Here is a 26,323-nt window from a genome sequence, read left to right as displayed (position 1 = left end):
CTTTTTATCTCAACCCACAAGTTTTACTATTTTTTCTTTTTTTTTTTTTTTCTGATTCTCTTCCCCATCCCCCTGGGTGGGAGTGAGCAAACGGCTGGTGCTTAGCTGCCTGCAGGGTTAAACCACGAGAGAAATAGCTCGTTGTCATTGATACCAATCTCAATCTGTTTTGGCACAGTTTGACACTGGAGTAACACAGCATGCTGTATCTTGAATTCTTCCACTTTTTAATATCACGGGGTTTTAACAGCAACTTTATTAATTTCTTTCTGTTCATGTTGAACAAGAACTAAACTTATCTTGCTGTTCCATCTCTAGTACCAGAAGTTCTGCTGTGGTCAAAAAAATATATATATATATCTGTATTTACTTTATTTTTTTAACTATATATATATATATATATGTTATTTTTTTTACATTGTTTTTGTGAATTACTTCTAACACTGACACAGGTAACATAAATTAACAGTGTTGGATAAAACAGCCTGCGGAGTAAACCATTGCTTCTTTGTGTCTCAGCTTCTGATAATTTTGTAGTAATAATGAAAAGGAAGGATGTGCAAATATATACCAGTGCAGTTAGAATTATACCACAGTCAAAAATAAAAGGAAATTGTATGAACCACGAAATATCTTGAAGTTATTTTGAGTTTTAAGTTTTGTAACATATGGTGTTAAAATGTTCTGATTTGGAAGGCCTTGTTATTTCTGCTAATAATTAAAACATATGTGCAGGTAAAAATGTATTATGAATCATTGCTGAATTTGACGTTCAAAGTTGTGGCTACCATAGAAAAATAAACCATTCCTTTCAAATATCAGTTCACTGGTTCTCAAACTTCTTTGGTAGTTGAAGGTCCTTTTCCCCACCCTTGTATGTGTATTTCCACTGTGATCTTTTCCATATCACTGTAATCTAATTTGCTTTGTACTACCCTGCCAAACAAATGCATTAATTCACAATACCTGGCCCCTGAAAGAAAAAGAAAGAAGGAAAGAAAGAAAAGGCAAAAAGCCTCAATGCTCACCACTTCTAAAGAATTCAACAAGCAAAGAAAATAACCTTGTGAAGTTAGTCATAGCCCTGACTAGCTTAATTGTCCTTCAAATTTTTCCTGCCTTGTTCAAGCAAGGCTGTCCTGCATTCTTAACCTTCTTTACTTAGTCTTTGTGCCGTCTGTCTACACCAGGGTATTGTAGGGAATTCCTTACATTTATTCCGTATACTTTAAGTCCAGTTTCTCACACCAGCCTAGTCTTTGGTAGTACGCAACCTGAGAGAAAGTATAACCTGGACTGTTTGTTTTGGTTGTGGATTTTGGTTGTCTTCCGTTTGTCCTATCTCATTTTACAATGTGAAGAAAGGGAGAATATGGGGCAGAATTTCACAGGCCTTGACAAATTATTTTTTTTTTTTTGCTCAGTAGTTTGTCCATTAGTTTTTCATTTGTTTTCTAGTTATACGAAATTATTATCCACAGTTCCTGCTGTGGGGAGGTTTTGAACTTGCCATCACAAAACAGTTAACACTATTAAAAATTTCTAATATACATTTAGCAATCAGATTAAATCTTTATTTCCAGAGGTTAAAATTAGCAACCACAATAAATAATGCATTTTAAAATGCAGTAATAATAACAAAACTGATCCTGGTAAGAAGATAAATCCTGAATTCTGCTAGTAATTTGGCTGTGGCACAGGTCTGAACCTTACTCTAGTCTGCACTGCCTCTGTCCCTTTTCATTTTTTTATCCTGGTGTCCTCATCACAGTATGAGAAAGACCAAAGCCAGATGGAATATACTGAAATTTCTTCCTTTTCCTCCTTTCTTCCCTACCTAAAATATGATTCATATCTCAACAGGAAAGTTCAGTCACCAGTTTGAGAACCGTTTGGTTAGCCAAAATTTCTAAGGCTCTGTTAAGATGACTTAAATTTAGCGAAGCTTGAAACTTCTAATAAGCTTCAAAACAGAATTTTCATTTATTTTTTTTAAATCAACCTTTTTTTCTTTTTTTTTTTTTTCAGACGGAAAACCTAGAGAGTACAGTAACCATACCAGATATAAGATTACATAGCAATCCTTCAGCTTTTAATGTTTACTGCAATGTCCGCCATTGTGTATTGGAGTGGCAAAAAAAGGAAGCATCTGTATCTTTGGCTTCAAAGAACAGCGTGCAGAGTGGGGATTCGGACAGTGATGAAGAAGAGGAATCCAAAGAGCCACCTATTAAACTTCCAAAGGCAAGTAGCTCTTTAAAGCGTGCCATGTGTGTGGTTTAAAGTTTGTATGTTATGTCTTCTGAGATTTAGCAGTGTTACGGAAAGAACAGTTGCATGTGGAAGCTAAAAGGTCAGTGACATGAAATGTGTTAGAGGTTATGTGTTAGATGGGTATGTGTTAGATTAAGAAGAGAAAAAAAACTCTTTTAAGAGTTTTAAAAGAAATGGTGAATTAGAAAAAATAGCATGGAAATTCAATAAGAGACCTCAGTATTCCTTTCTTAAAATATAACATCAAATTACATACTTGGTTACAGTTACTATAGCAGTTATCAAATTGATGAAAACCAGTATTCTTTCAAACTATTCATTTTTTAGCAAAGAAACTGTTAAATATCTAAGAGTTCAAGAACTTCGGCTTATGCAACAATGATTTAGATGCTTGTTACAACCGTAAACTTTTTAATAGCTATCTAGATAATATTGGATTGTTTAGATACCTATAAAATAAGAAACTGTTATTATTGCTTTCATTTGCATATATAAATTTGAAAAAGGCATACACTTGAAGCTGTCTCACAACAAGTAGTAAAACCTACAGGCTAACTGTAAATTGATTTGTATTCTGAATAAGTGTCTGTCTTATGCTTTGAGTATAGTGTTCTGTTTTTTATGTATAATTAAAAATATTTAATTGGGTTTAATTTGTTAAATACAGACAAAGCTTTTGAAGTTTCTAAGGCTTATAATATTACCTAAACCAGTTTCTGAAAGTAATCACTAGCTTATTTTAAAGAATACCAATCTCTTCAGTGTTTGACACTGAGATGAAAGTCATGCTCCAAAAACACATAACCAGGATTTCTGCTCTTCCAGGTTCTCAAGTGTTAATTGTTGAAGTTATTTGGTTGTGTGGTATAGTGGTACTTTTTGTTCTTGAAAATCCTTCGTTTAATTGAGAAGTTGAAAACATTGTATTTTTATGCAGTGTGAACTTAATTTAAGATGTTCTGTTGAAATATCTCTTAATCTTAAAATTGAGGAAATCAGTTTTGTCAAAGTTCTTGTTTAGAATACAGTTTGGAAGTAAACGTTGACCTACGTAATCTCTGTAATGAGATTGAGGGGAAAAAAAAAAAAAACAACACCCAAGTTGCTCATTTTCAGATGTTGCCACAATAAAGTTTGTATTTCTGTTATGTTTGGACAGTTTAGCATCTTGTTTTGATACCTTGAAGTTTTGGATTTACAAGAAATACTGGCCTTTGCCTGACTATTTGAAAGAGGGCAGATTCAGTTCTACTGCTCTGATTTGTAATTACTAGAGTTAGAGAGAGGCTTTGTTTGTCAGGGAGAAGAGAGTGGTGTCTTATATTAAACTTAGCATTGGGCTGTGTTTGATCCACAAAAGCCCTATACTAAAAGGAGCAAATGCTGGATTAAGGGAGAATTAAGCGATTAAATATTCTTTATTCCTGCAGTGGCATACATTTTACTGTTTTGTTAATGAGCTCAAGCTCATTTAAGCAAAAGTTTAAGCAAAAATGAAAGCATTTTAAGGTGTAACAAAAAGTAGAAGAAAAATAAGTATTCTCTTCAGAAACTCATTCTAAGTCTTTTAATACTCATTTGGAGAATGTTTTACCTGTGTAAGTATTTTTCTATGTATATAATAATATTCTGCATTAATTTTAATGTATGACAATACGTATTATTTTGTATTATTAAACAGAAATGCAGATGTTAGGTAATTATGAGAGGGAAGACAATAGTGTAGATAAGATTTCTGGAATAAATCATTGGACGAAATAATTATGGGTCATAGTGGTTACATTCAGGACAGTGTTTTGTGTACCCTTTTTAAGGTGAGCTATGCTTTTCATTTTAAGCTTCAAAGTTTTTAGAAAGGGGCGCAGGAGGATGGCTTCATGGAGAGTGTCAGTAAAAGCTGGCAGGCTGTAACACAGAAAGTGAGAACACAGCAGCTTGTTTTGGCTCAGAAAGCCTTCAGAGAGCTGTGAGAACAAATTTAAGGTGTCTGGAAAAAAACTGTGTGCTTATTCTGTTCTTCACTGTACAGAGTTGGAAGGAGTTGAGATAGATAAAGACTTTTTTTATTTATATGATGTTTGGCTTTTGAGTCCCTTCTGTCGCTCTAGCTCAAATAGTGGATTCTTCACAGCCTAATCTCCTAGGCTGCCTGTTTGCCTTTTCTGTTCTGCTGGAATGGTGCTTTTGGAATGTAAGGAGGAGCCCAGGAGGTGGGATGCCATTGTTTTGGTTCTTCCTAGCTGTAGCAGTGAATCAGCACAAGCTGTAGTTCCCAGTGGTACCCGAGTGAATTTTGTGAAGTACCGTTTGCTGTGCTTTTTCACTGTTTATACTTGGTGTCACCTGTGTCTGCCAGCTGACTTCATAGGAGACCTGAAGGCAAAGAGACCTGTTTTGAGAAGCCTGCCCAATATATCAATGTCAGATACCAAAACAAGAATGTGTGTAGATCAGGATAAATCCCAGTAGGGCTACCCCTAGTTGATGATAAGTTGGTTACTACTGTAGTGGAAGTTCACCCAATTATTTTCTCTGCTGTTTTTCATGCATTAGGTTCCTTGCTTTCTTCAGGTGCTAGACAAGGTCTGTTGTCTGAAGACTGGGAAAAACAGTGACTCAGAGATACCCTTACTTTTCAGTGATATTACTTCTAAAAACGTCCTACAGTGTATCTTATTCTTTTGCTTGCAAGATCATAATGACTTCGCGTCCTGAAGAACTATCTATGCTGTTATTTTGTTGACAGGTTTTTCTTCCCGTGTAGATTGCATGCATGTCTGTTCCCCCCACTACTTTGAGTGTATGAAACGTAAGGTGTAATTTGCAGGAAAATTGCTGTTGAAGACTTGATTCAATTTTGTTTCTTTTCTTCCTCCAGAAATCAAGCAAGTGGTAAAATAACTCCTGAAAGACAGGAATTGAAATAGATCGAATGACAGAGAAGACAGCTATAAGGCATCCAGTATATGTTATAGCTGGCTGTCAGACATGAGTGACAGTTCCATTAACAATTTTATTTATTTTCACGTTTCACTCCTCCTTAGATTTGGATCAGGAGTGAATCAGTATTAGATACTCTAAATGTTGGGGCTTTTCCAACATCTTAGCCTCAATGTTTTCTTTTTAGTAGAAACACATAGTCAACTTTTGAAGATACGCTCACCTATTTGTAATGAGGTAGTCCTGCTCACTTTGCTTTCATCTTTGTAATTATTAAAAATACTGACTTTGAGAAGGCAGTGAGTGGAACTGTCGGTAGGAATAAGCATAAATATGATCTCAGAATATTCAGGAATGCTGAAAGGGAGAGTTAAGAGTGGCTGTAACAGCGCTCTTACAAATGTTGTATTAGTTGGCATGAGGTGTGTCTTTGAGAAGTACATATGGAGCTTTACTGACTAGTAACTAACCTCCTTTTTTATTGTCACAAAACAATCTCAGAGGCTTTGGAGGGGAAAGTACTGGTGCTGCCAGTATCAGCTGTCAAATATACTTTGACTCAAGTAGGGAACTCCAGCTGCAGGCCAATTCTCACTTGCTGGTTCACAGTAATGAGTGATGAAAAAGGGAAGAAATGGTCTGTCAGCTCAAGTATGAACTGAATAGAAATCAGAAGGGGTGAGAGGCAGAGTTGGTCTTATGCTGTCTAAAAATTGAGCTTCCTTATTTTTTCAGGGTGCTGTTACTGTGCTTAGATATGTTCTTTCATATAATCATATTATCTCTGTTTAATATTTACTAGTATGGTTGTGTTTTTTATTCTGATTTTTTTAATTACTGTTGTATTCTGTATTACATAGTGTTATTCAAATAACTGTCTTGTTCTGTGAATGTTGGGATATACCTTTATTGATTAAGCAAGATCTGGAAATATCATATTAACAGGTATTCTAAAGTATTTGTGCTTTTTTTTAGATCATTGAAGTTGGATTATGTGAGGTCTTCGAACTGATAAAGGAGACAAGATTTTCCCATCCATCCTTGTGTCTCAGGAGCCTACAAGCCCTACTTAATGTGCTCCAGGGCCAGCAACCAGAAGGCCTGCAATCAGAGCCTCCTGAAGTCCTAGGTATTATCACGTTTTTGTTCCCCCATCTGTTATTGTACTCAGTAGGAAAAAAAAAAAAGTATCTTTTTTTTTGTTTGTTTTAATTAATATGGTTGTTTGTGCTGTTTTTTCTCTTAACTTACTGAGTTAATTCTGGAGTGTAAATTCCCTTATGGTGTGTGTAACCAGTAATTCTCAGCAGTAATCTTTTGTAGAACAGAAGTGTTGTCATGTAAAGGTTCATTTAAAAACAAACAAGTCATATTTGTTATTGTGTAATGCAGGGTTTCATTGAAACATATTAAACCTGACAGTCTTATAAACTGTGATTCATTTGTTTTACTGAATCTATAAAATACTTGGTCTTACTGCAAAGAAGATAATTCTATAGTGAACTTCTATTGCAATCTACTGTTGTATTCTACAGCTTAGCTATTTAATGTTGTAATTTAAAAATAAATAATAAGGCTGCTAAACAAATAGAACAGGATAGTGAGAGCAAACTAAAACCATTTTCCCCTGGAGCCTGCTTCTTCCTAGGCACAGTTTCAACCTCAGTTCTTCAGCCTTCTAGCCCTACCCCAAGCAGCACAGGGGAATGAGGAATGGGGTTTGCAGTCAGTTTATGGCACTGTTCCTCCTCGCACTGCTGCTGCTCCAGCCTGGGGTCCCTTCCCCAGGATACAAGTCCTGCACAGACTGCTCCAGTGTGGGGTCCTTCCCATGGACCAAAGTTCTTTAAGAACTGCTTCTGCATGAGTCCATTCACGGGCTACAGTCCTTCAGAAATGCACTGGTTCAGCATGAGTCCCCCACAGGGCTGCAGATGCTGTCAGAAAACCTCCTCCAGGGTGGGCTCCTCTCCATGGGCAGCAGATCCTGCCAGGAGCCTGCTTCAACAGGGGCCTCTCCACAGGCCACAGGGGAACTTCAGCTCTAACACCTGGAGCACCTCCTGCCCTCCTTCCGTACTGACCTTGGGGTCTGCAGGGCTGGTTCTCTCTCCTCAGTCTCTCAGCTGCTGTTGCACATCAGTTTTTGTTTTTGTTTTTGTTTTTTAATTTTATTTCCCTTTCTTCAGTCTGCTCTCCCTGGCTCAGCTCTGGCCAGCAGCAGGTCCTTTTTGGAGGTGGCTGGACCTGGGGCAGCTGCTGGGCTGTGCTCACAGAGGCCACTCCTACTGCCTGTGCTCCCCAATTTGCCATGTAATCCCAATACAGACAAAAATTAAATTTATTTTCACACCCTGATTGGTACCAATATTCAGCCTTGCATATGATTAAAGTAATTTTCAAGCTTTGATTTGAAATGCTTATTTTTGAAAAATGGGCTGTGCTTCAATATGGGTAATGTTCATAAAGATTAGACAAAGCTTGTGGAAACCTACACATCTCAGTGATGAAGTAAACTGAATAGGCAGGTAAAGTAACTCCTCCTGACTTGTCACTTATAGTAGTGTTCCACTGTAACATGAAGACTTAAGGTTTTTCATGTTCTTCCATCCTTGTGATTTTCCAGACTCACCTTTCTCTGGGTGAAATAGAATGTAGAGTTAAGGTTGATTATTATAGCCCTATTTAAATGGGGGGCAGCCTTTCCTGCATCGAAATAGGGTTAAACTTAATGGCTATGGGAAGATACCATGTAATTTGTAAGTTTAAAATTAATTTCCCATTGGTTGGCAAACTATCTAGTACGATCTTGTGATTTGTCTGTTTAACTGCTGTGTTTATATGCAGAATCCCTGTTCCAGCTTCTTCTGGAGATAACTGTCCGTAGCACGGGAATGAATGACAGTACCGGACAGTCCTTGACAGCACTTTCCTGCGCTTGCCTCTTCAGTTTGGTAGCCGCATGGGGAGAGACAGGAAGAACGTTGCAAGCAATCTCTGCTATCCTCACCAATAATGGCAGCCATGCGTGTCAAACTATTCAGGTTGTGTAATAAAGCTTTTCCATATCTGGAAATTTGTGTAAATGATGTCTACATGAATTCCAAGATGATCTGATATGTAAATTCAGATAATTCTTTTCTCACTGATTTTGAAATAAGAGTAGGTATTTCATGGTCTCTCTTGAGATGTAGATAGAATAGAAAATGGAACATTTAAAAATAAGCATGTTTTTTTAACTCAGTTTTCGTTTTACTGTTTTTAGGTGCCAACCATTTTAAACTCTCTTCAGCGGAGTGTACAGGCAGTTTTGGTGGGCAAAATACAAATCCAGGACTGGTTCAGTAATGGGATAAAGAAGGCAGCCTTGATGCACAAATGGCCGTTGAAAGAAATATCTGTAGATGAAGATGACCAGTGCCTGCTTCAGAGCGATGGTTTTTTCCTATATCTCTTATGTAAAGATGGACTTTACAAAATTGGCTCTGGATATAGTGGGACAGTGAGGGTAATGTTACTTTTTGTCTAATGAATGATAATTAAAACACTAGCTTTTAAGATGTCCTGTTTCCCTTGAGAGGCTTTTCTAACTTACTAATGATCAGTTCTTTTACATTTTGTCTAATTTTTTCTGATTTCTGAGAGTTTTGCAGCATTTCCCTACAGTTCATACTTCTCAGTATGGCTGAAGATGTTTTTCAGATTATAAATGGTTGTATAATTGTGATTCTGATACTTGTTTAACAGTTCGAATTTTGTGATTTCCAGGGCCATATATATAATTCTACATCCCGCATCAAAAACAGAAAGGAGAAGAAGTCTTGGTTAGGCTATGCTCAGGTAGGTGAATGCTCAAAACATAACAAGCTTCCCACCCTTCCAAGAGTAATTAAGTAGAGAACGGCTTAGAGAAAGTTTACACAGATATTGTATTGCTTTATTTACAAAAGTTTTTCTTTGGTACTGAGTTTCAAGTTACAGTGGAAGATAAGGAGATAATGGAAGATAAGATAATGGTATGTAAGAGGGAATAATGAAGTGTCAATTATTTGCATTGTCACTGGAAGACTTTCTCCAAGTATGATGGTTCAACGTTTATGAATTGTGCAGTTACACTTAACTTGATGTGTGCTTCTTTCAGTAAATAAGTTGGTGCATGTAAAAATGCTGTTGCAGCAAAGTACTACTGCAAGTGCTTATAATACCAATTTACAATTTATTTTTTTAAAACATTTGCAGTAAAACGTAGAAGTGCTCTTTAAGTCATTGAGTGTGGATTGAAGGGTACATAAACCATAAGTAGAAATAATGGTTGATGTTACTCCAGGAAAATGTTACCCCAGGGAAATGTTAACTATATTTGGATGTGTGTTTTTTGTTTTTTTTTGAGTTACTTTCTGTAGTATTAGCAAATTTGTTTTATACCTTTGCCATTCACTATAGAAAAAGTTTTGCTTTTGGAGTGAAATTGTTCATTATAAATACATGTTCTGTTATTACAGATACCACATATATAATAGCTGATTTTCTTTAGTATTACGACAGATTATCAACATATATTGATACAAATGTGTGAGGATGCATTCATTCAGGAAACTTTTTTATTGGTTTGGAAACTAATAGGATCCATACAGTTTCACTACATACAGTTACATATTTGGACATTCTGCACATAGCTGTAAATATATTTAGTATTATTCTTTGCATGCTTGTACAGCTGTATGCATTCACACAGTGATTGTGCACAAAGACACTGCTAGTTGGAAAAAAGTCAGTCTGGTGCTATATTTATAGGAGGATACATAAGTTTCACTTACTGCAAAGTATGTGACCATAAAAGAGGTGAAATGTGCCCACAGGTGTAAATAATAAACCTCAAACGTGAGCTTTCAGGTAGGTAAATCTTTTTACTGAGAAACCAACTATAAACTGGTGACTAAATCAAACTGAAACAAAACAAAAAACTAAAAAACCCACATATGAACAGAGAGAAGATACTGTTTTGCTATGCTAAAGTATACCAAAATGTGCACAGCATCAATATACTTGTTGATGTGGGCTGCTGACTATATATTCAATTTTGGGGAGTTGAAGGTATTCTACGTATGGAGAAACTGGAAGGGGCAATCATTAGTCCTGAATGTGCCCTTTCACCTAGGTCTGGTTAGGAGCTGGGAGGTGAACAGTATAACAATTCATTTTATGTAACTTTTTGTGTCATGGTTGCTGTCACCAAAATCCCTATGTACTTTGGAGGAATCTCTTTCATGAAGAGCTTAGAAAGCTCACAAAACAAGATAGTCCCTATTGGAAGTCAAGGTGGTTAGCTAATATTTTTGAAAAATCTTACAGTCTTTTAATATACTTACTCATTAACATTTAGACTACTATATAGGTCAATATATGTATCTTCTTCCTGGAATTCGTGCAAATCTTTCACTATTTTAGAAAATGGGGACAGTAACATGTTTTTTGCTGTGGCTTTTAACTGTATTTTATACACATATGAAGAACAGATTTACTCCATGTGGCTTCAGAAGCTGTATGTGAGTATCAGCATGTTGATCAGTGTGTGGAAAGTGTGGTGGGTGCCAAATTTCCAGTATTCATCCAAGAATTTAATTATTGAAAAGAGAGTTGATTATCAAAGTAAAGCACATTTAATGTGAAATGTTTCAAAAAAATTTACACCATGCCTAAAATGATAATCGAATCTCTTTCATTTTTGTCAATGACCTTTGATGTATTTGAGATTATTTTCATACCAATGTATATATTCTTACTTTTACCAGGGCTATTTATTATATAGAGATGCGAACAATCACAGTATGACAGCCATAAGAATAAACCCTGAAACTTTGGAACAAGACGGTACAGTTGCTTTGCCAGGTATGAGCTTCCAGATTTGAGAAGATGGTTATAGTTTACTGTTTACATGTTACATATTTTCAAGTAACCAGAAGAGAAATCACAATAGATTTTGAGATAAGAAAAAAACTGCTTTATTGTCACTTTGATTTGCTGCATTAGACCAGCTTCAGGGTTTTATTCAGAGGTTTTGCATCAACACCAACTACTGGAAGAATACTGTAATTTAAAAAAAATGTATAGTTATTTCAATTTAAAGACTCCAAGAGTTTAGCTTCCTTCTTAAAGAATTTTTACTGGTTCGGGCTTTAATAATTTGGCTTAGGTATGACTTTGTCTCCAGTATCTTGGAGATAATCACAAACTATGTATGACCACAGCCATTTGATGTTGAATATAGGAAGAAATATATCCAAAAACCGAAAGAGACCAATGAACACTGGACCATGCTTTTAATGCTTCAATTAGTGTATTTGTTGTTTGTATTTTTTCATAGGAGCCTTATAACTTGTGTCTCTGCTTAGAAAATTAGGATGTTCCTCCAACATATTTTAACGGCTTCCTTGGTGAAACTTGTCTGTTAGCCAGCCATGTAAACAGAGAGGGCACAAGAATATTTTTTTATCAAATAACAACAGGTTTATTCTTACAGATTAGAAGAAAGATTTTGTATTGCATCCTGGCATATATAAGAAGGCATTGCCTGAAACCTCTGAAAAATTCTCTGTTCTTGTATTTCAAAACCAATTTTTCTGAAACAAAGTATGCATGTAGAATCTAGTTTATGCAACATTTGCATAGTCCTTAAAATGCTAGTGTCACTTGAAGCTGCTTGGTTTTTGTGAGGATGTATGAGAAATTCGGGTGAGAGCATGTTCAAGGATCTGACAAATTGCCTTACAGGATTGTTTTTCCACTTTATTCACCTCAAGGCAGCTTCAACTGTTAGGGTCCTTTGAGGTCCTTAACTGTGTTACCACTGATAAGCAAAGTATTATTCTTCATTCAGGCCTTGAGAGACACTTGAACACATTTGAAGTCTACACCTCAAAGCTGTTAGCTTTATTCTGCAAATCTTGGTGAAAACAAGTGTCATTCTTCAAGACAGCCTGTTTATACTACAAAAAGGCACAAATGAAATAGAAGTGTACTAAACCTTCAGTGCAAAAGCAAGTCTTAAAACTGTGGAAATACCCCTTCAAAAATCCCTCACAAATTGTCACACAATTGTGTTTTGTGTGGTTTGTGATAGTGTTGAAGTAGATGCTAGATGTTGTCCATAACTGCTGCCCTTTGTACTTCAGCCCTTGAACTTTGCTGTCCTGCTTTCTGCACTTATACACATTTATCTCATACATACTTATTATGAGCAGATAATGGTCTTGTTCTTTTGGCTAGAACAAGTGGAAAGGGCTCCACTTCTTGTTATTTCTGTTTCCCATTAAAAGGAAAAAGATGGAGGTGGGTGAGAGTACGTGACCTATCCTGAGGAAACCTGAGTATGTACATAACTCTAAATAGTAATGGCTGTCCCATGTCTTGTAGCATGTTCTATAGTTCTGAAAAACCACACCGGATAGAACTACAGGGCAGTGACCTTGCTAACAGCTGAACATGGATATGAATCCAAGTATTTCCTCCAAATTGGTGTGGTATTCAGATGTACTTCTATCCGGAGTTAATCTCTTTCAAATGCCCTGGTTGGTCATAACACATTTAAATAAGGCATTCATATTTATTTGTAAAGGGATGAGTAGGAGATTGGGTAACGTTATGAGGAGTTGATTGTAGCTAGAAGTCATGTGGCATTAGAAAACTCTGTGAACTGTGGAACATTATCTTCTCTTTTCTCAGACAGTAGGATCCAACAGCTTCTTGAAACTATAAACTTCTCTTCCAAAGGGCTGCTAGATGACAGATTGGCTAGATGGCATCTGACAGATGATCTAGCCAACCTAACAATGTATGTGGAAGAACTACCAGACTATTTGTCAACATTCTTGCATATAATGAATGCCTTTGAAAAGTTTCATGCACTGTCCTTGAGCTGTCAGTCTTGCCTTCCCGGTAGAAATATCACACAATAATCATCAAATTCAGCGATGTGCTATGTGATCGGACTTGAATTTACAGAGGAGGTTTTCATCTGAACTATTTCTTTAATAGTAATTCTCACTATATATGAGAAGAGTTGCTGCGTTCAGCTGAAGTAGAAGTAGGTTTCACTGTTCTTTAAAGTTGTGTAAGTATTCTGGAGCTAAGGGCTGTTTGCTTGTTCTGCATAGTACCACAGCTGAAGATGGAATCATAGAATAGGCAGAGTTTAAAGGCAGACATGAGGATCATTGAACCCAACTCCTGACTCCACACAGGGCAACGTCAGTGTCGAACAGTATATCTGAGAGCATTGTCCAAATGTTTCTGGAACAATGGACAGGATTGGAGCCGTGATCACTTCCCTGGGGAGCCTGTTCAGTGCCTGACCACCCTCTTAGTGAAGAACCTTTTTAATAATATCCAATTTGAACTTCCCCTCACACAACTTTAAGCCATTTCCACCTCTCCTGTCACTGCTAACCAGAGAGCAGAGATCACCTCCCTCTCTGCTCCCACTCATGAGGAAGCTGTAGATAGCATTGAGGTCAACCCTCAGTCTCCTCTTCTCTGAGCTTAAACCGTTTGCTCCTTGTAAGTCATGCCCTCTAGTCCTTTCACCATCTTTGTTGTCCTTCTTTGGAAACATTCTAGTATTTTATATCCTTCTTACGTTGTAGAGACCAAAACAGATAAGCTCAGTAGTATTTAATAGCAGGCACTACATTCATGATACCTTGTATGAATATGGAAAGTGATGTTTGACAATCATCTTCTCTTGGAGCCTTTGAAGTGGCTATGACTAGCCTGTGTCTATAATTAAGTTATTTTGGTAAGACATAAGAACTTCCTGCTACAGTGCTCTCCAAACACAAACCCTGAGTAGCTTTTCTTGATCCCCAGAATAATTTCCAAAGTCATAATGAATGACTACAGATGATCAGAAGAGCTCCTTGCTAGCTGAGATACTTACGCAGTCCTACTGTTTGCAGATACTTCATTCACCTTCCATTTTCTCCTCTCCCCATTAATTTGATATTTATTGATGTATCTGGGTTATTTAATCAAGTGCTAATGTTTAGGAAGTCTTCCAAAGAATCTATTTTAAAAAGTCACACCTGTTCCCAGTTTCCTTTTTGAACGAACCAGACAAATACATGAACAACCCCCCAGAGCTGTTCATTGGGAGGCTTGTCTCTTCAATAGTAATGACTCAAGAATTAGGCCAAACAAGGTAATACGGATCTAGTGATGGCAAGAATATCCCGTTTCCTTGACAGTTACGCTTGTGTTAGCAGTTCATATGCCATTCAAGGGATCTTAATACTTACCTATAAGACTTCCAGCTTCCTGTAGCCTTTCAGAAATGTCATTTAGATTATTTTTGGAACTTCATGCTATTGACAACTCTTTCTGTTACATTGCTAATACCACTTCGCAGCATAGAGAATAAAGTGAGCTGACTTCAGTCATTAAATCTGAGCATAGTGTTGAGAGAGCAGTATTTCAAATTTCAGTGTGTATGCCATTCTCCATCCTGCCTGCTGCTTACATATACTGTGTTGCATAGTTGTATGTGTATTTGCTTTAGGTCTGCTACTTCAAGATGTGAGAATTAGAGTAGGCCGCCTAATGCATATTTTATTCATTATAAGACATTTTTTTTTTGGATGAGACAATATAGCAGGAAATAGTATATAAGATTTTGGATTTGTAAATACTTCTTCAAGTATTTTTTCAGATGTATTATTTTTATTAAAAGTACTTTCTCTACCTACTTTGCAAAAAAATAACAAATTTGCTAATTGTGCTGGAAGCATATTGTGTTATGTTTCATCTAGTGTTAAATCTGCTAGATAAACTGACTGATACTGAAACTTTGTTTAGGTTATTATGCAGGTACTTAGAGCATAAAATAGCTGTCCTATAGTATTCTTGTAAGAGGTCTCTTTCCTCTGTGTAATCTATGAAGGAGACACCTTACAAGACATAGAATCTCCTTTGTTAGTAGTTCCATCAGCAGAGCAGGAAAGAGACTGTATAGGGATGTACCTCTAAACTTGTAGAGAAAGTAGTTGTCTTCTTTTTTTCTTTAATGTGGGCAGAATTCTTTCCCTACCTTTTTTTTCTTGGAAGAGGCCAACCTGTTTTCAATAAATGCATGATACATGCAAGTATAAGTCTTACAGTTTTCCGCAAAGCACTAGGTTTTCTCCTGATGAACAATGGAAAAACAAACGATGATAAGTTTGATTCTCTCAGGTTCATTTATTTCTGTAGGTTTTATATGCTCTGCTTAGTAAACTTCTATTAAAGATAATGAACCTTACTTTAAAAAAAAAAAAAGTCTTTGGGGCATGGGAAAGACTCCCATGCAAAACTGAAAATTCTGTTACAGAAATTGAGATTACCCCTCACATGTGAATAGTGAATTATTTTACAATTAAATAGTGGGGTAACCTCTTACATTTCACACAACAGAAAGAGTTTTTAATAACTTTTAAAGGGATGGAGGAGTAATATATGTAATATATAGGTGAGAGAAGAGATACAATAAAAATCATAAAATACTACATGATCAGGCCAGTATGTTCTCTTTGTAGATCTAACTAGAACTCTTGTAGTTAGATTGTAGTGAGAGTAAATTAAGTGGAAGCAGAGAACTCTGTATGTATGTTAATAATAACTAATCAGTGCACTCCATCTTTCACAGATTGTCATACTGAAGGGCAGAATATCCTCTTCACTGATGGAGAATATATTAATCAAATAGCAGCATCCAGAGATGTAAGTGTTATATATGACGGGTAAACTATTTTTCTCTCACCTAATTGCTTTATTTTACAAAATGTATACAATTTCATTTTTGCTTAAAGCTTGGCTTTTTCTTAGCTAACACAACTAAGGAAGAAATCCACGTAGCTAAAGGTAATGAAAAACTGCCATGCATGTGTATATTCACACAATTGATTTGTGATGGAACATAATTTTTCAGATAAGTTTTAAGAAAAACTTCATCACTCTTTCTGGGGAAAAAAAATATCTTACATTACATAATAATGGCTTTTTAACATGTTCTTCTAAAGGGGCTCTGTGGGATAAGCTGCTTTAGTGTAATTTTAATCTTAATTTCATTTCCTGTAATTGCTTTGTTACTTGTTGGAGAATTTCAGACAGACTTAATAGAAGAGGTAGCAAAGATGTACTACATTCCAGTAGATTTTGTATGAAAATTGACTACTGGCCAAAACTGTGGAAAAAAGCTGTGAAGTAAGTGCTTTGGTGAGAGGTGAAACTGTGTTAGCTGTTGTATGTTTTCTTTGGCAGGCAGTTACTGCATTCACAGTTCTGGACTGGTCACTGTTTACTGCCTGTGAGAAAACTCTTAACACATGGATGGAGCAGGGCTGGGGTGGGGCAGGGTAGGCAACAGATACTAGCTAGACATGTAAGGAAACCAGTATTAACCAGTTTCCCTATTCAGACAACTTGTTTTTAACATGGCCAGATGAATGTACTTGTAAACAGAAACCTCTTTTAGCTACTATTTAAATCCTTAAACTGCACTTAGAATTTTGAGTTATGAACCAGAAGAAGTTTAGTGCTGAAAATAAGGTTATAAATCATTGTGAAAGCAAGACTTCTGTGGTGAAGTTGGAAGCTAATTATTTCTATATTAACTCACTAGTTTAGTAGCAAATTCGAAATATTTTTAAGGTCTGTCAGATGCTTCTCTTCAGACCATTCTGTTTGCCATTTTCTTCTTTTTTCCTCTGTACTAAATGTTACTTTATCTGTGTGCCATCTGATAATTTGCTCTGATCTAGTATAATGCACTTAGACCATGAAAAGTAAATCAGTGTATTTATTGTTCAATGAAACAGTGAATATTTTATTTATTGCAGGATGGTTTTGTAGTGCGAATATTTGCAACAAGTACTGAGCCAGTACTGCAACAGGAACTGCAGCTTAAGCTTGCAAGAAAATGCTTACATGCCTGTGGCATCTCATTGTTTGATCTGGAAAAAGACTTGCACATTATCAGTAAGTCCTGTTCTTTGAAGGTTAATAGTAAGCTAATAATTCAAATAATAAGACTGAAACCCTGCCCTTCCCTTTGTTTGCCTTTATGATGTGAAGGAAGGTATAACTCCATTACAAATATCAAGAAGTATGAGGTTTTTGAAACAGCTTAAACACTGCTTGACTCATAGTAAGCCATACAGTCGTTTTGAACCACAGTCTTTCTGTCTTTACCAGTGTTTTCCTTTAGTTTATAGTTTAGTCTTAAGTATAGCATTGTTTGAAACTTAGACTTCATCATAGGGCTCACATAACATGTATTTAAGCTGTACAACTCCTTGCTGTGGGTCAGTGTTTATGAAAGTTAAAAGGACTGCTGGCTGGATTCATGGAAAGGAATGCACTGAAAGATAGATACTAACATATTTGAAAACCGCCTTTGTGTCAGAATTTTTGAGATGGTAAACCATTGGTATCTGTGAAGGTAGTTTGGAAAAGTCACTTGGCATCTGCTTTGTTTTTTGTTTGTTTGGTTGTTTTTTTTTTTGCTATTTTAGGTGACTGCTTTTGGCAGAACAAGAAGATGTTTGGCTACGTGGACCTTTTGTCTGACCAAGTGCAGTTGCTCTTACATTAGTGTTTTTTTCCTGTTCGAACAACTCCACCATGTCTAGCCCAGTAAGCCTTCTGGCAGCAAAATTTGTTTCACTTGCAGCTTTCTTAGAACCTTTGTTGTTACAAACTCTCCCTGATGGAGTTAAGTCCATTAACTAGTCTGTGGAACTGCCTGGTAAAACTGGTTAACTGCCTTCTTCCTTGCACAGGTACAGGGTTTGATGAGGAATCGGCTGTCCTTGGTGCTGGAAGAGAGTTTGCCCTTATGAAAACTGCTAGTGGAAAGGTATTAAAAATGTTTTATAATAAACAGCAAGTTGCATCAACATATTTCTTTTTTTTTAATTTAATTACTATTTTCAACAATTTCTTTTTGCCTTCTTAATATGTTAGAATGAATTTATATGACTGTATTTAAATATTTTTTCAGAGTCCTCTTGAAAGGGAAAAATGCAAATAACTATTTGAAAACATAAGTAGTTGAAGTTGGAACCCTTGGGTAATTGGTAGCTTTTTTGGTTGAATTTATAGGAATTTCTACAGTCACTCTTACTTGGAGACAGTGTGGGGTTTTGTTCTAGATTTCAGGGAGAGAGAAATTTCCCCCATAAGAAGTTTTTGTTTGATTTTAAGTCATTTGATACATTGGTTCTGCTTAGTAGAGACTGTTTTTCAGAGGTGCTTGCACATTCAGTGAAATTTAGAAATAATTTCGCTTACTTTCACCATGACTTTTTGACATTATTTAATGTGTTTCTATGTCGGTTTGGAAAAGCAATGTTATTTCACATGTATAAGCATAGATCTTTGTTTTCCTGTGCTCAGAATTTTGTTGCTGTACTGGAATGAGGCTTTTTTATGTTCTCATCACAACAGTGAGATTCATGAAAATGGTCACATATAAGCTTAATTACTTTTTCTCAGTAAAATTTAATAATATGAAACCTAGAATTTGGTCAAGCTAGAACTCTTCAGACTATAGGAGGAGACAAATTTTTGATCTTCAGACTAAGATCTCTCCTGAAGTTAAAGTCAGCAAACTTCCTAGTTTTGGTCTCTTAAGTTGTATGTTTAAGCATAAAATACACTGTATAAGACATAATGAAAAATGGCTTTAAGTGCCTACATATGTTAACACACCCATTTCATAGTACTGTCCAGAGGAAGTCTTTTGTCCACATCAGTCATTTTGTATTTGTTCAAGTGACAAATTGTGTTTTATGTTACTATTCACGAGCTCACTGCATTTACTGAAAATAAGTTTTATACATATATAAGCATATTAGCATTCATAGAAAATCAGTGATTTTAATTATTTATGTTGTTTTTATACCACATTGCTTTAACAGAGACATTTCTCTTAAATGTTTTTTAACGCTTAGTTTCCTCTTAATAGTTTCTCTTGAACAGTTTCTTCTTGTGTATTTAATTTGTAAAGCCAAACAATTAGATACTAAAACTATCTGTTTCTCAGTAGAATGCATATTTCAAACCAAGTAGAATCTAATTAGGATGTTCCTCCCATTAAATCAAAAATTCATAGGTTAAGGATAGAGATAGAGATATCAGAAAAAGTTCCATGTGTTTTGAAATCAGCTTCAAACTGATACATGTTGAAGTGTTGTGGTGTAACTGCGAATGATATACTGTTTTTTTCCTAGATTTATTATACTGGCAAATATCAAAGCCTTGGAATCAAACAAGGTGGTCCTTCAGCAGGAAAATGGGTTGAACTACCAATCACAAAATCTCCAAAGATTATTCAGTTCTCGGTTGGACATGATGGTTCACATGCCTTACTTGTTGCAGATGATGGAAGTATATTCTTCACAGGTTCTGCTAGTAAAGGAGAGGATGGAGAATCAAGTATGTATTAGGTTGCTTGATCAGTAGTTGTTAAAAGCCTATTAACTACTTTTTAATTTCAAAGGAAAATTGTTAACATTTTCCAAGAACTTGAAAGCACGCCATCGGTAGAATTATTTTATGTAATAGATACATTTTATAGTAATAGTTTTTGAGAGTTGTATGAAAGTACTTACCACATACTAAGGAGATTTTGGGTATGAGCACATAACTTTGTGAAGTTACGCTTTAAGCGAAAATTGGATGTTTATGAAAACTTGACTCTTGTGAACTTTCTTGTATTTCAGTAAAGTTTTTCAATGACATTAAATATTGCTGGGTTTGAATTTTACCCCAATATACAACCAGCATCACTGTTTCTCTCAGCTAATGATGTTGAACTCATTTTTAGTACAGTTTGGATTCTGTGGTGGGAGTGCTATTTTAATGTTGTTTTGATAAAAGTCAGTCATGTGTTCAGTCAAGAGGCCATGCAGTCTGTCTGGGAATTTGTCCAAAAATCTGAAGACCCAAACTTTTGCCTCTTCGCTGTTGTTTTAGAGAACTTTGTAAACTGGTGTTTGCCAGCAGATATTTCTCTGTTATGGAGAAATTATAGAAAAATAATACAAAAATAACCTCCAAAATTAAATATTTCACTTTTGGAAACAGACTGTTGTGTTAGTTTGTGTGAGATTTAGGTGGGGTGGGGAATGGTAAAGATTTTAATAGTACTGGATTTTTTGTGCCTCAGTGTAGTTAGTCAGAACTATCAAATTGAAGTCTTTATGCAGTACTAGATGGTTAGAATTTAAAATAGAATTTTAAAATAGATTACAATTGTGTGTGTGTGGGGTGTATATATATATATTGCATATATATATATATTTGTTGTATATATATATATACAACATGAGGTTGAACCCAGCTTTATCTCAATTAACTGTATAGTAGTTTTACATTTCAATGAAGTTGTTAACTACAACTCATTGGGCTCCATATGCAAGGTTTGGCCTAACTTATTTTGAAACAAAACATCTGTAGCCTAGTGTTACTGTGAAAGACTAACTACACAGAACAGACAGTATTCTCCAAGAATGTATATTTTTTCCCATATGGCATAACTAAAATACAGGCAAGAACATATTATATTATAACATATTTGACACATGTAGAGAGGATCCTTGAATGTGCTCAGGGGACAGAAAGTTAATATTACTCCTGTATAAAAGTCTGTGGATAACAAACATGGTATCAGCCACAGCAACCCTGTAGAGTTTTAAATGCAAATCTACTGAAAATCCCATGGAACGAAATTGTATTTCTTCCTTCAGTAAATTTAGAGTAAATTTAAGAGATTTAATCATTTTGGGCAAAAAGATTTCAGAAAATGTAATTAAAAGCAGAAATTTCAAGATTTCCTTAGGCAATTATTTGGAAGTTACCTAAAGAGAAGTGATTCTTCTTGTTGTATTAACATTAATTACAATTTCAGATGAAACAGAAGTTTAGCACTTTGAAGTAAATTGCTGTCACTGCTTTTGTTTGAGTAAGGGAAATTGAAGTGGACCTCCGCACTAGGTCTTTTTTCTGGAGAATATGGTCAGGAACCTGATCAGGCTATTCTCAGTTCTTTTAAAACTTCAACTCTGTTCAGACTGATCTAGTTGTCTTTGCCACTCTGTCATTTGGCTTTGAGTGGCTCAAACTTTACAATTTTTTTCTGATTTTTTTTAAACCTAGGTAGGAAGATTGGTTTTCTGCCTGCAAAGTGCGTGTACACGTTCTCTGTAGAGAATGTTAACTGTTAGCAATTAAAGGTAGCTCACAGGACTCTGACTTGGGTGAACGTTCATAGGCAGGAATAGTAGCTGTAATTGTTTTATCTGGTCTTTAGCCATTCTTTTATTGTTTTGTTTAAGAACAGAGTGCAAACAATCTTTTTGTTGTTGTTGCTGTTGTTTTTTAATAATTTTTAGTACTTCTCTTTTCTCCTTAGAGGAATCTGTTAAGACTCAACTGTTTTTAAACGTTATTTTAATAAACAGATAATTTAATATTTTTCTTTAGAAAATAACAACAAAACTTTTAATTGTATAGCTTATTTTGCATATATTGTCACATATTTTTCTGAGGTGGCACTGAAGACTTTTTAGTAATTTTGGTTTTTTTTTTTGCACTACGTATTGGTTTGTAAACCTCATGAAGTATGAGTGTATATATAATATCAGTGTATATATAAGAAGTATCAGTGTATATATAATAAAAAACAAACAAACAAACATGAAGGTTCATTACTGAAAGATACCAACTCATGTCTTCTTTTTGCAATTGAATTTTTAGAGAGAAGCCAGTGCAATCCAACAAAAATAAGACCAGGAGATCATATAGATGGATTTTTTTCAGTAGCAATCTGAAAACTAAGCCCTATTTATATAAAAGATGTTATTATGCATTCAGAGCTTTCTTGAAAAATAACTTGTAATTTCATTTATTTAAAGCTAAAAGCAGACGGCAGTCAAAACCATATAAGCCTAAAAAAATCATCAAAATGGAAGGAAAGATTGTGATATCTACAGCTTGCAATAATGGAAGCAGTTCTGTGATTTCAAAAGATGGAGAACTCTACATGTTTGGAAAAGATGCCATTTACTCTGATAGTACAAGTAAGCTAATATTTGTCTTTTAAATGATTTCTCAAGTAGAGTAATTTAAATTAGTTTGAAGTTTTTTAGCTGTGGAAATGATGTTTGTTTCTTACTCTCCTAATGAATTTCTGAATTGCTGCTGATTCAGCCAGATATGACAGAAAGATAGAAAGATGAGACTGAGTTTCCTTAAGTTCTGTAAAAATATATAGCAGCACCAGGGACAAACTCCCAAATGAATGCATCCAGTAAGGGAAAAGAATAAAAATCAGTTGTGTTCTTAATATGACATTAATTGTTTTTCAAAATTAGTGATTTGGAGCAGGGCTTAGTTTGCTTCTGGCTTTTTTCTTTTTGCAGGAGACATAATCTAGAACTAATTCTCTTTTCACTTCTTACGCTAGCACTTGTTTTGCTTATCCAGTATTCTTTTCCCTTACTGTTAATTTAAAAATTGTCAGTACTCATTAATAATTGTATAATATTGCAGAAGTTTTCATCTCAGGTAGATAGTGCAATTTATCACTCAACTGCTCTGTGTCATATAGGTTTAGTAACAGATTTGAAAGGACACTTCGTGACTCAAGTAGCCATGGGCAAAGCTCACACCTGTGTATTAATGAAAAACGGGGAAGTTTGGACATTTGGCGTAAATAATAAAGGACAATGTGGAAGAGACACAGGCTCCATGAGCCAGGGAGGAAAAGGTGAGGAACCTAGATTTTTCCTTTTGTTTTGTGTGCTGGAAAATATCACAAGTAAAAAAACATAACCATATTTATTTAAAATATAATTCTAATACTAAAGATTAAGCACATACAGTGTACTTAAAAAACAAAACAAAAAACAAAACAGGCATGCACAAATGTACATGCACACAAACTTCTATTTTGTTTACAAAAAAAGCTTTTCTTTAAAAACAACTGAATAAAACCAAGCCTCATTATTCCTTTTCTTAGTCGTGAAGGCTAAATACATGCACCAGCTCACGCTTGGAAAAGTTTCAGAGGTGTCGTTGTGCTGACTGAGCATATAAATCAGGCATTTGTAGTTGTTCCTTTTAAAATCTGATCCGTGAGTGTTCTTCAGATCTTTTTCAGTAGCCATTGCTGAGCTCTGAAAACAGCTGTTTATTCTTTCAATATCCCAATTAGGTTTTGGAGTTGAGAACATGGCAACAGCAATGGATGAAGATCTAGAAGAGGAACTGGATGAAAAAGATGAGAAGTCCATGATGTGTCCTCCAGGCATGCATAAATGGAAGCTGGAGCAGTGCATGGTGTGCACTGTATGTGGGGATTGCACAGGCTATGGAGCTAGCTGCGTTAGTAGTGGCCGTCCTGACAGAGTTCCTGGAGGGTAAGCAGACATAAGGAAATAGACTTACTGTAGTGGGTTGAACAGGTAAAGCATGTGTTGAATTCAAACTGAGCTGTTGTGTTCTTAAACTTCAATGTAAGATAATATATTCAAACAGGTATGTGCTTTTAAAATCAAAAACAAGTGATTTTTTTTGTAAATAGCTTGTAATGGTTGGAGCTTATTTAAATGCTTTAAAAAATTTTCTTTAGGATATACCTTTTGTTTTACTGGAAGCTGTTGAGTCTGAGTAACAGTATAGGTTGTCTCTTGACAAACATGTCACTTGAAAGGCACTTAGAGAACAAAGCTATTATCAGACGTAGTCAACATGGGTTCATGAAGGAAAAGTCGTGCCTTAGTAATTTGATCTTGTGCGATAATGTCACCCACTTAGTGAATGAAGGGAAGGAGGTGGATGTAGTCTTTCTGGGTTTCAGTAAGGCCTTTGCTACTGCCCCTCACAGTGTCATTCTGGGTAAATTGTCCAGCTGTGATTTGAACAAGTTCATGCTCTGAACCTGTTCACCACTCACCGAGTGCTGAACTGGCTGAACAGCAAAACTCAAAGAGTCATAGTGAATGCGACTACATTTGGCTGTCGTCTGGTCACCAGCGGTGTTCCCAAGAGCAGAATTCAAGGGCCAATTCTGTTCAACAATTTTATCGATGATCTGGACACACAAGCTGAACATATCCTTAGAAAGTTTGCTAAGGATGCTGATACTGAACTGGGAGGTGTTGTTGACTCTGGAGGGATGAGAGGCCTTACAGAGGGACCTAGACAGAGTGGAGCATTGGACAGTCAGCAACAAAGGAAAATGCTGGGTTCTGCACCTGGGACAGAGTAATGCTGGACAAAAGTATAGACTCGGAGATGAGTGACCAGAGAGCAGCCCTGCAGAAAGGGGTCTGAGGGTGCTGGTTGACAGCAGGCCCTACATGAGCCAGCAATGTGCCTTGGCAGCCAAGAGAGCAAACCACATGGCTAGCCAGTCAAAAGAGGTGGTTCTCCTGCCACATTTAGCATTGTTGTGGCCTCATCTTGAATATTGCATACAGTTCTAGACCCTACAATATAAAAATGGTGTCAAGATACTTGAGTGTGTCCAGAGGAGGGCAGCAAAGCTGATAACAGCGCGGGAAGGCACAGAGAGGCTGAGGACACTTGGGTTGTGTAGTTTGGAGGAAAGGAGGCTCAGAGGTAACCTCATTGCCCTCTGCATCTTCCCAAGGAGGGGAAGTGGAGAAGGAAGTGCTGGCCTCTTATTTGTGGTAACCAAGGATGTGATGTGAGGGAATGGCACAAAGCTGCGCCACGAGAAGTTGAGACTGGACATTGGAAAAATTCTGTGAGGTTGGTCAAACGCTGGTTTGACCCAAGCACCTAGCAAGGTGCTTGATTGCCAAGGCCTGTCAGTGTTCAAGAGGCTTTTACATAATGCCCTTATTAATATGCTTTAATTTTTGATTAGTTCTAAAGTGGTGAGTCAGGCTGTTGGACCTAAGGATCTGTGTAGGCCCCTTCCAATTGAATTATTGTGTTTTACTTACAGAAATGTTGGCTACGGGATAACCTTTCTTTGTCCTATGATGGAAGATTTTATCTTGGTCTTCCATTTGATTTTATCTGTTCCTTCAGGTTTGAGCAACATAAAGGACCACTGCTTTGCACATTGCCATTACTTTCTCCAGCATTGCATGTGCTCACTGTTTCCCTGTTTGTGTTTTCATGTAGTGTGCATTTAATTAAATGAAGAAACATTACGCTGAGAAGTCAGTACAGGTGTATGCTCCCAGGCACCGTGCAACAGCATCTAGGATTTAAACTAGTCATACTTTTTGTTTTTCTTGGGAAGAATTAAGTTATTAGTTTGTTCTGTCTGTGAGCATGTATGTTTTAATTACCAAGGCATCAATAATGTATGAGGATTAAAGGTGTTGATAAAGCAACTCTGTTTGCTGCAGAATCTGTGGCTGTGGCTCAGGTGAGTCGGGCTGCGCTGTATGTGGCTGCTGCAAGGCGTGTGCTAGAGAACTGGATGGCCAGGAGGCAAGGCAAAGAGGAATCCTTGATGCTGTAAAAGAGATGATACCTTTAGATCTCTTACTGGGTAAGTGATATGAAATTAGGAAGATTACATTTTTTTTTTTTTTTTATCTTACTACGATTTTTTATTTCCAGTTGAAGTGTTTTTTTTTTTCCACTTGTTTCCTTTGATACTTCTGTTTGTACTCTTTAAATAAATCAGTTTTATTGCTGACTTTTGAAACCTGAGTTGGAATAACAGGTTAGTGTAGAAATAGGTGTTCTTTTCAGTTAATACTTTTGCTTGCATTTTAATTTTTTTTGTGTTGTATGATAAAAACTTTGCCATGCAGTTCTTTCCTCGCAACTTCTGGACTTACATGGTAATTTTAGTATAATAATGTTAAAATGGATAAAATATAACTTATCAGACAGATTTATTTACTGTTACTGTAGAAAAGTGGGATCATTCTGGTAAGTGAAACGTTTCAAATTTTCCTTTACTATGGATACGAGTGTGCCATTTTGACCTGTGTGGTTAGGATACTTAAGGCTGATCCTACAAAGTTGTTCTTGCCCATTTTTGATAACCTGAGTTTTTCTGTAATCTTATCATTTTTGGAGACAG

The 26,323-nt window shown here is 36.1% G+C and overlaps 1 protein-coding gene across 19 annotated transcripts in view; it reads left to right on the top strand.

The window, feature by feature from the left end:
* Positions 1 to 26,323, top strand: part of MYCBP2 (MYC binding protein 2) — a 192,961-nt gene that overhangs the window by 29,768 nt on the left and 136,870 nt on the right. For all 19 annotated transcript variants that reach the window (XM_068676615.1, XM_068676574.1, XM_068676632.1 and 16 more), the window contains exons 3-16: positions 2,029 to 2,244; positions 6,190 to 6,343; positions 8,062 to 8,258; positions 8,480 to 8,722; positions 8,983 to 9,054; positions 11,007 to 11,103; positions 15,890 to 15,963; positions 17,082 to 17,220; positions 18,024 to 18,100; positions 19,476 to 19,680; positions 22,161 to 22,325; positions 22,856 to 23,014; positions 23,462 to 23,666; positions 25,635 to 25,780. In XM_068676615.1, coding sequence (XP_068532716.1) covers positions 2,029 to 2,244; positions 6,190 to 6,343; positions 8,062 to 8,258; positions 8,480 to 8,722; positions 8,983 to 9,054; positions 11,007 to 11,103; positions 15,890 to 15,963; positions 17,082 to 17,220; positions 18,024 to 18,100; positions 19,476 to 19,680; positions 22,161 to 22,325; positions 22,856 to 23,014; positions 23,462 to 23,666; positions 25,635 to 25,780 — 2,149 coding nt within the window. The remainder of the gene's footprint in view (positions 1 to 2,028; positions 2,245 to 6,189; positions 6,344 to 8,061; positions 8,259 to 8,479; positions 8,723 to 8,982; positions 9,055 to 11,006; positions 11,104 to 15,889; positions 15,964 to 17,081; positions 17,221 to 18,023; positions 18,101 to 19,475; positions 19,681 to 22,160; positions 22,326 to 22,855; positions 23,015 to 23,461; positions 23,667 to 25,634; positions 25,781 to 26,323) is intronic.

Source organism: Anas acuta, chromosome 1, assembly GCF_963932015.1.
Source record: "Anas acuta chromosome 1, bAnaAcu1.1, whole genome shotgun sequence".
Classification (NCBI taxonomy): Eukaryota; Metazoa; Chordata; class Aves; order Anseriformes; family Anatidae; genus Anas; species Anas acuta.
This window is presented reverse-complemented; position numbering and strand designations above follow the sequence as displayed.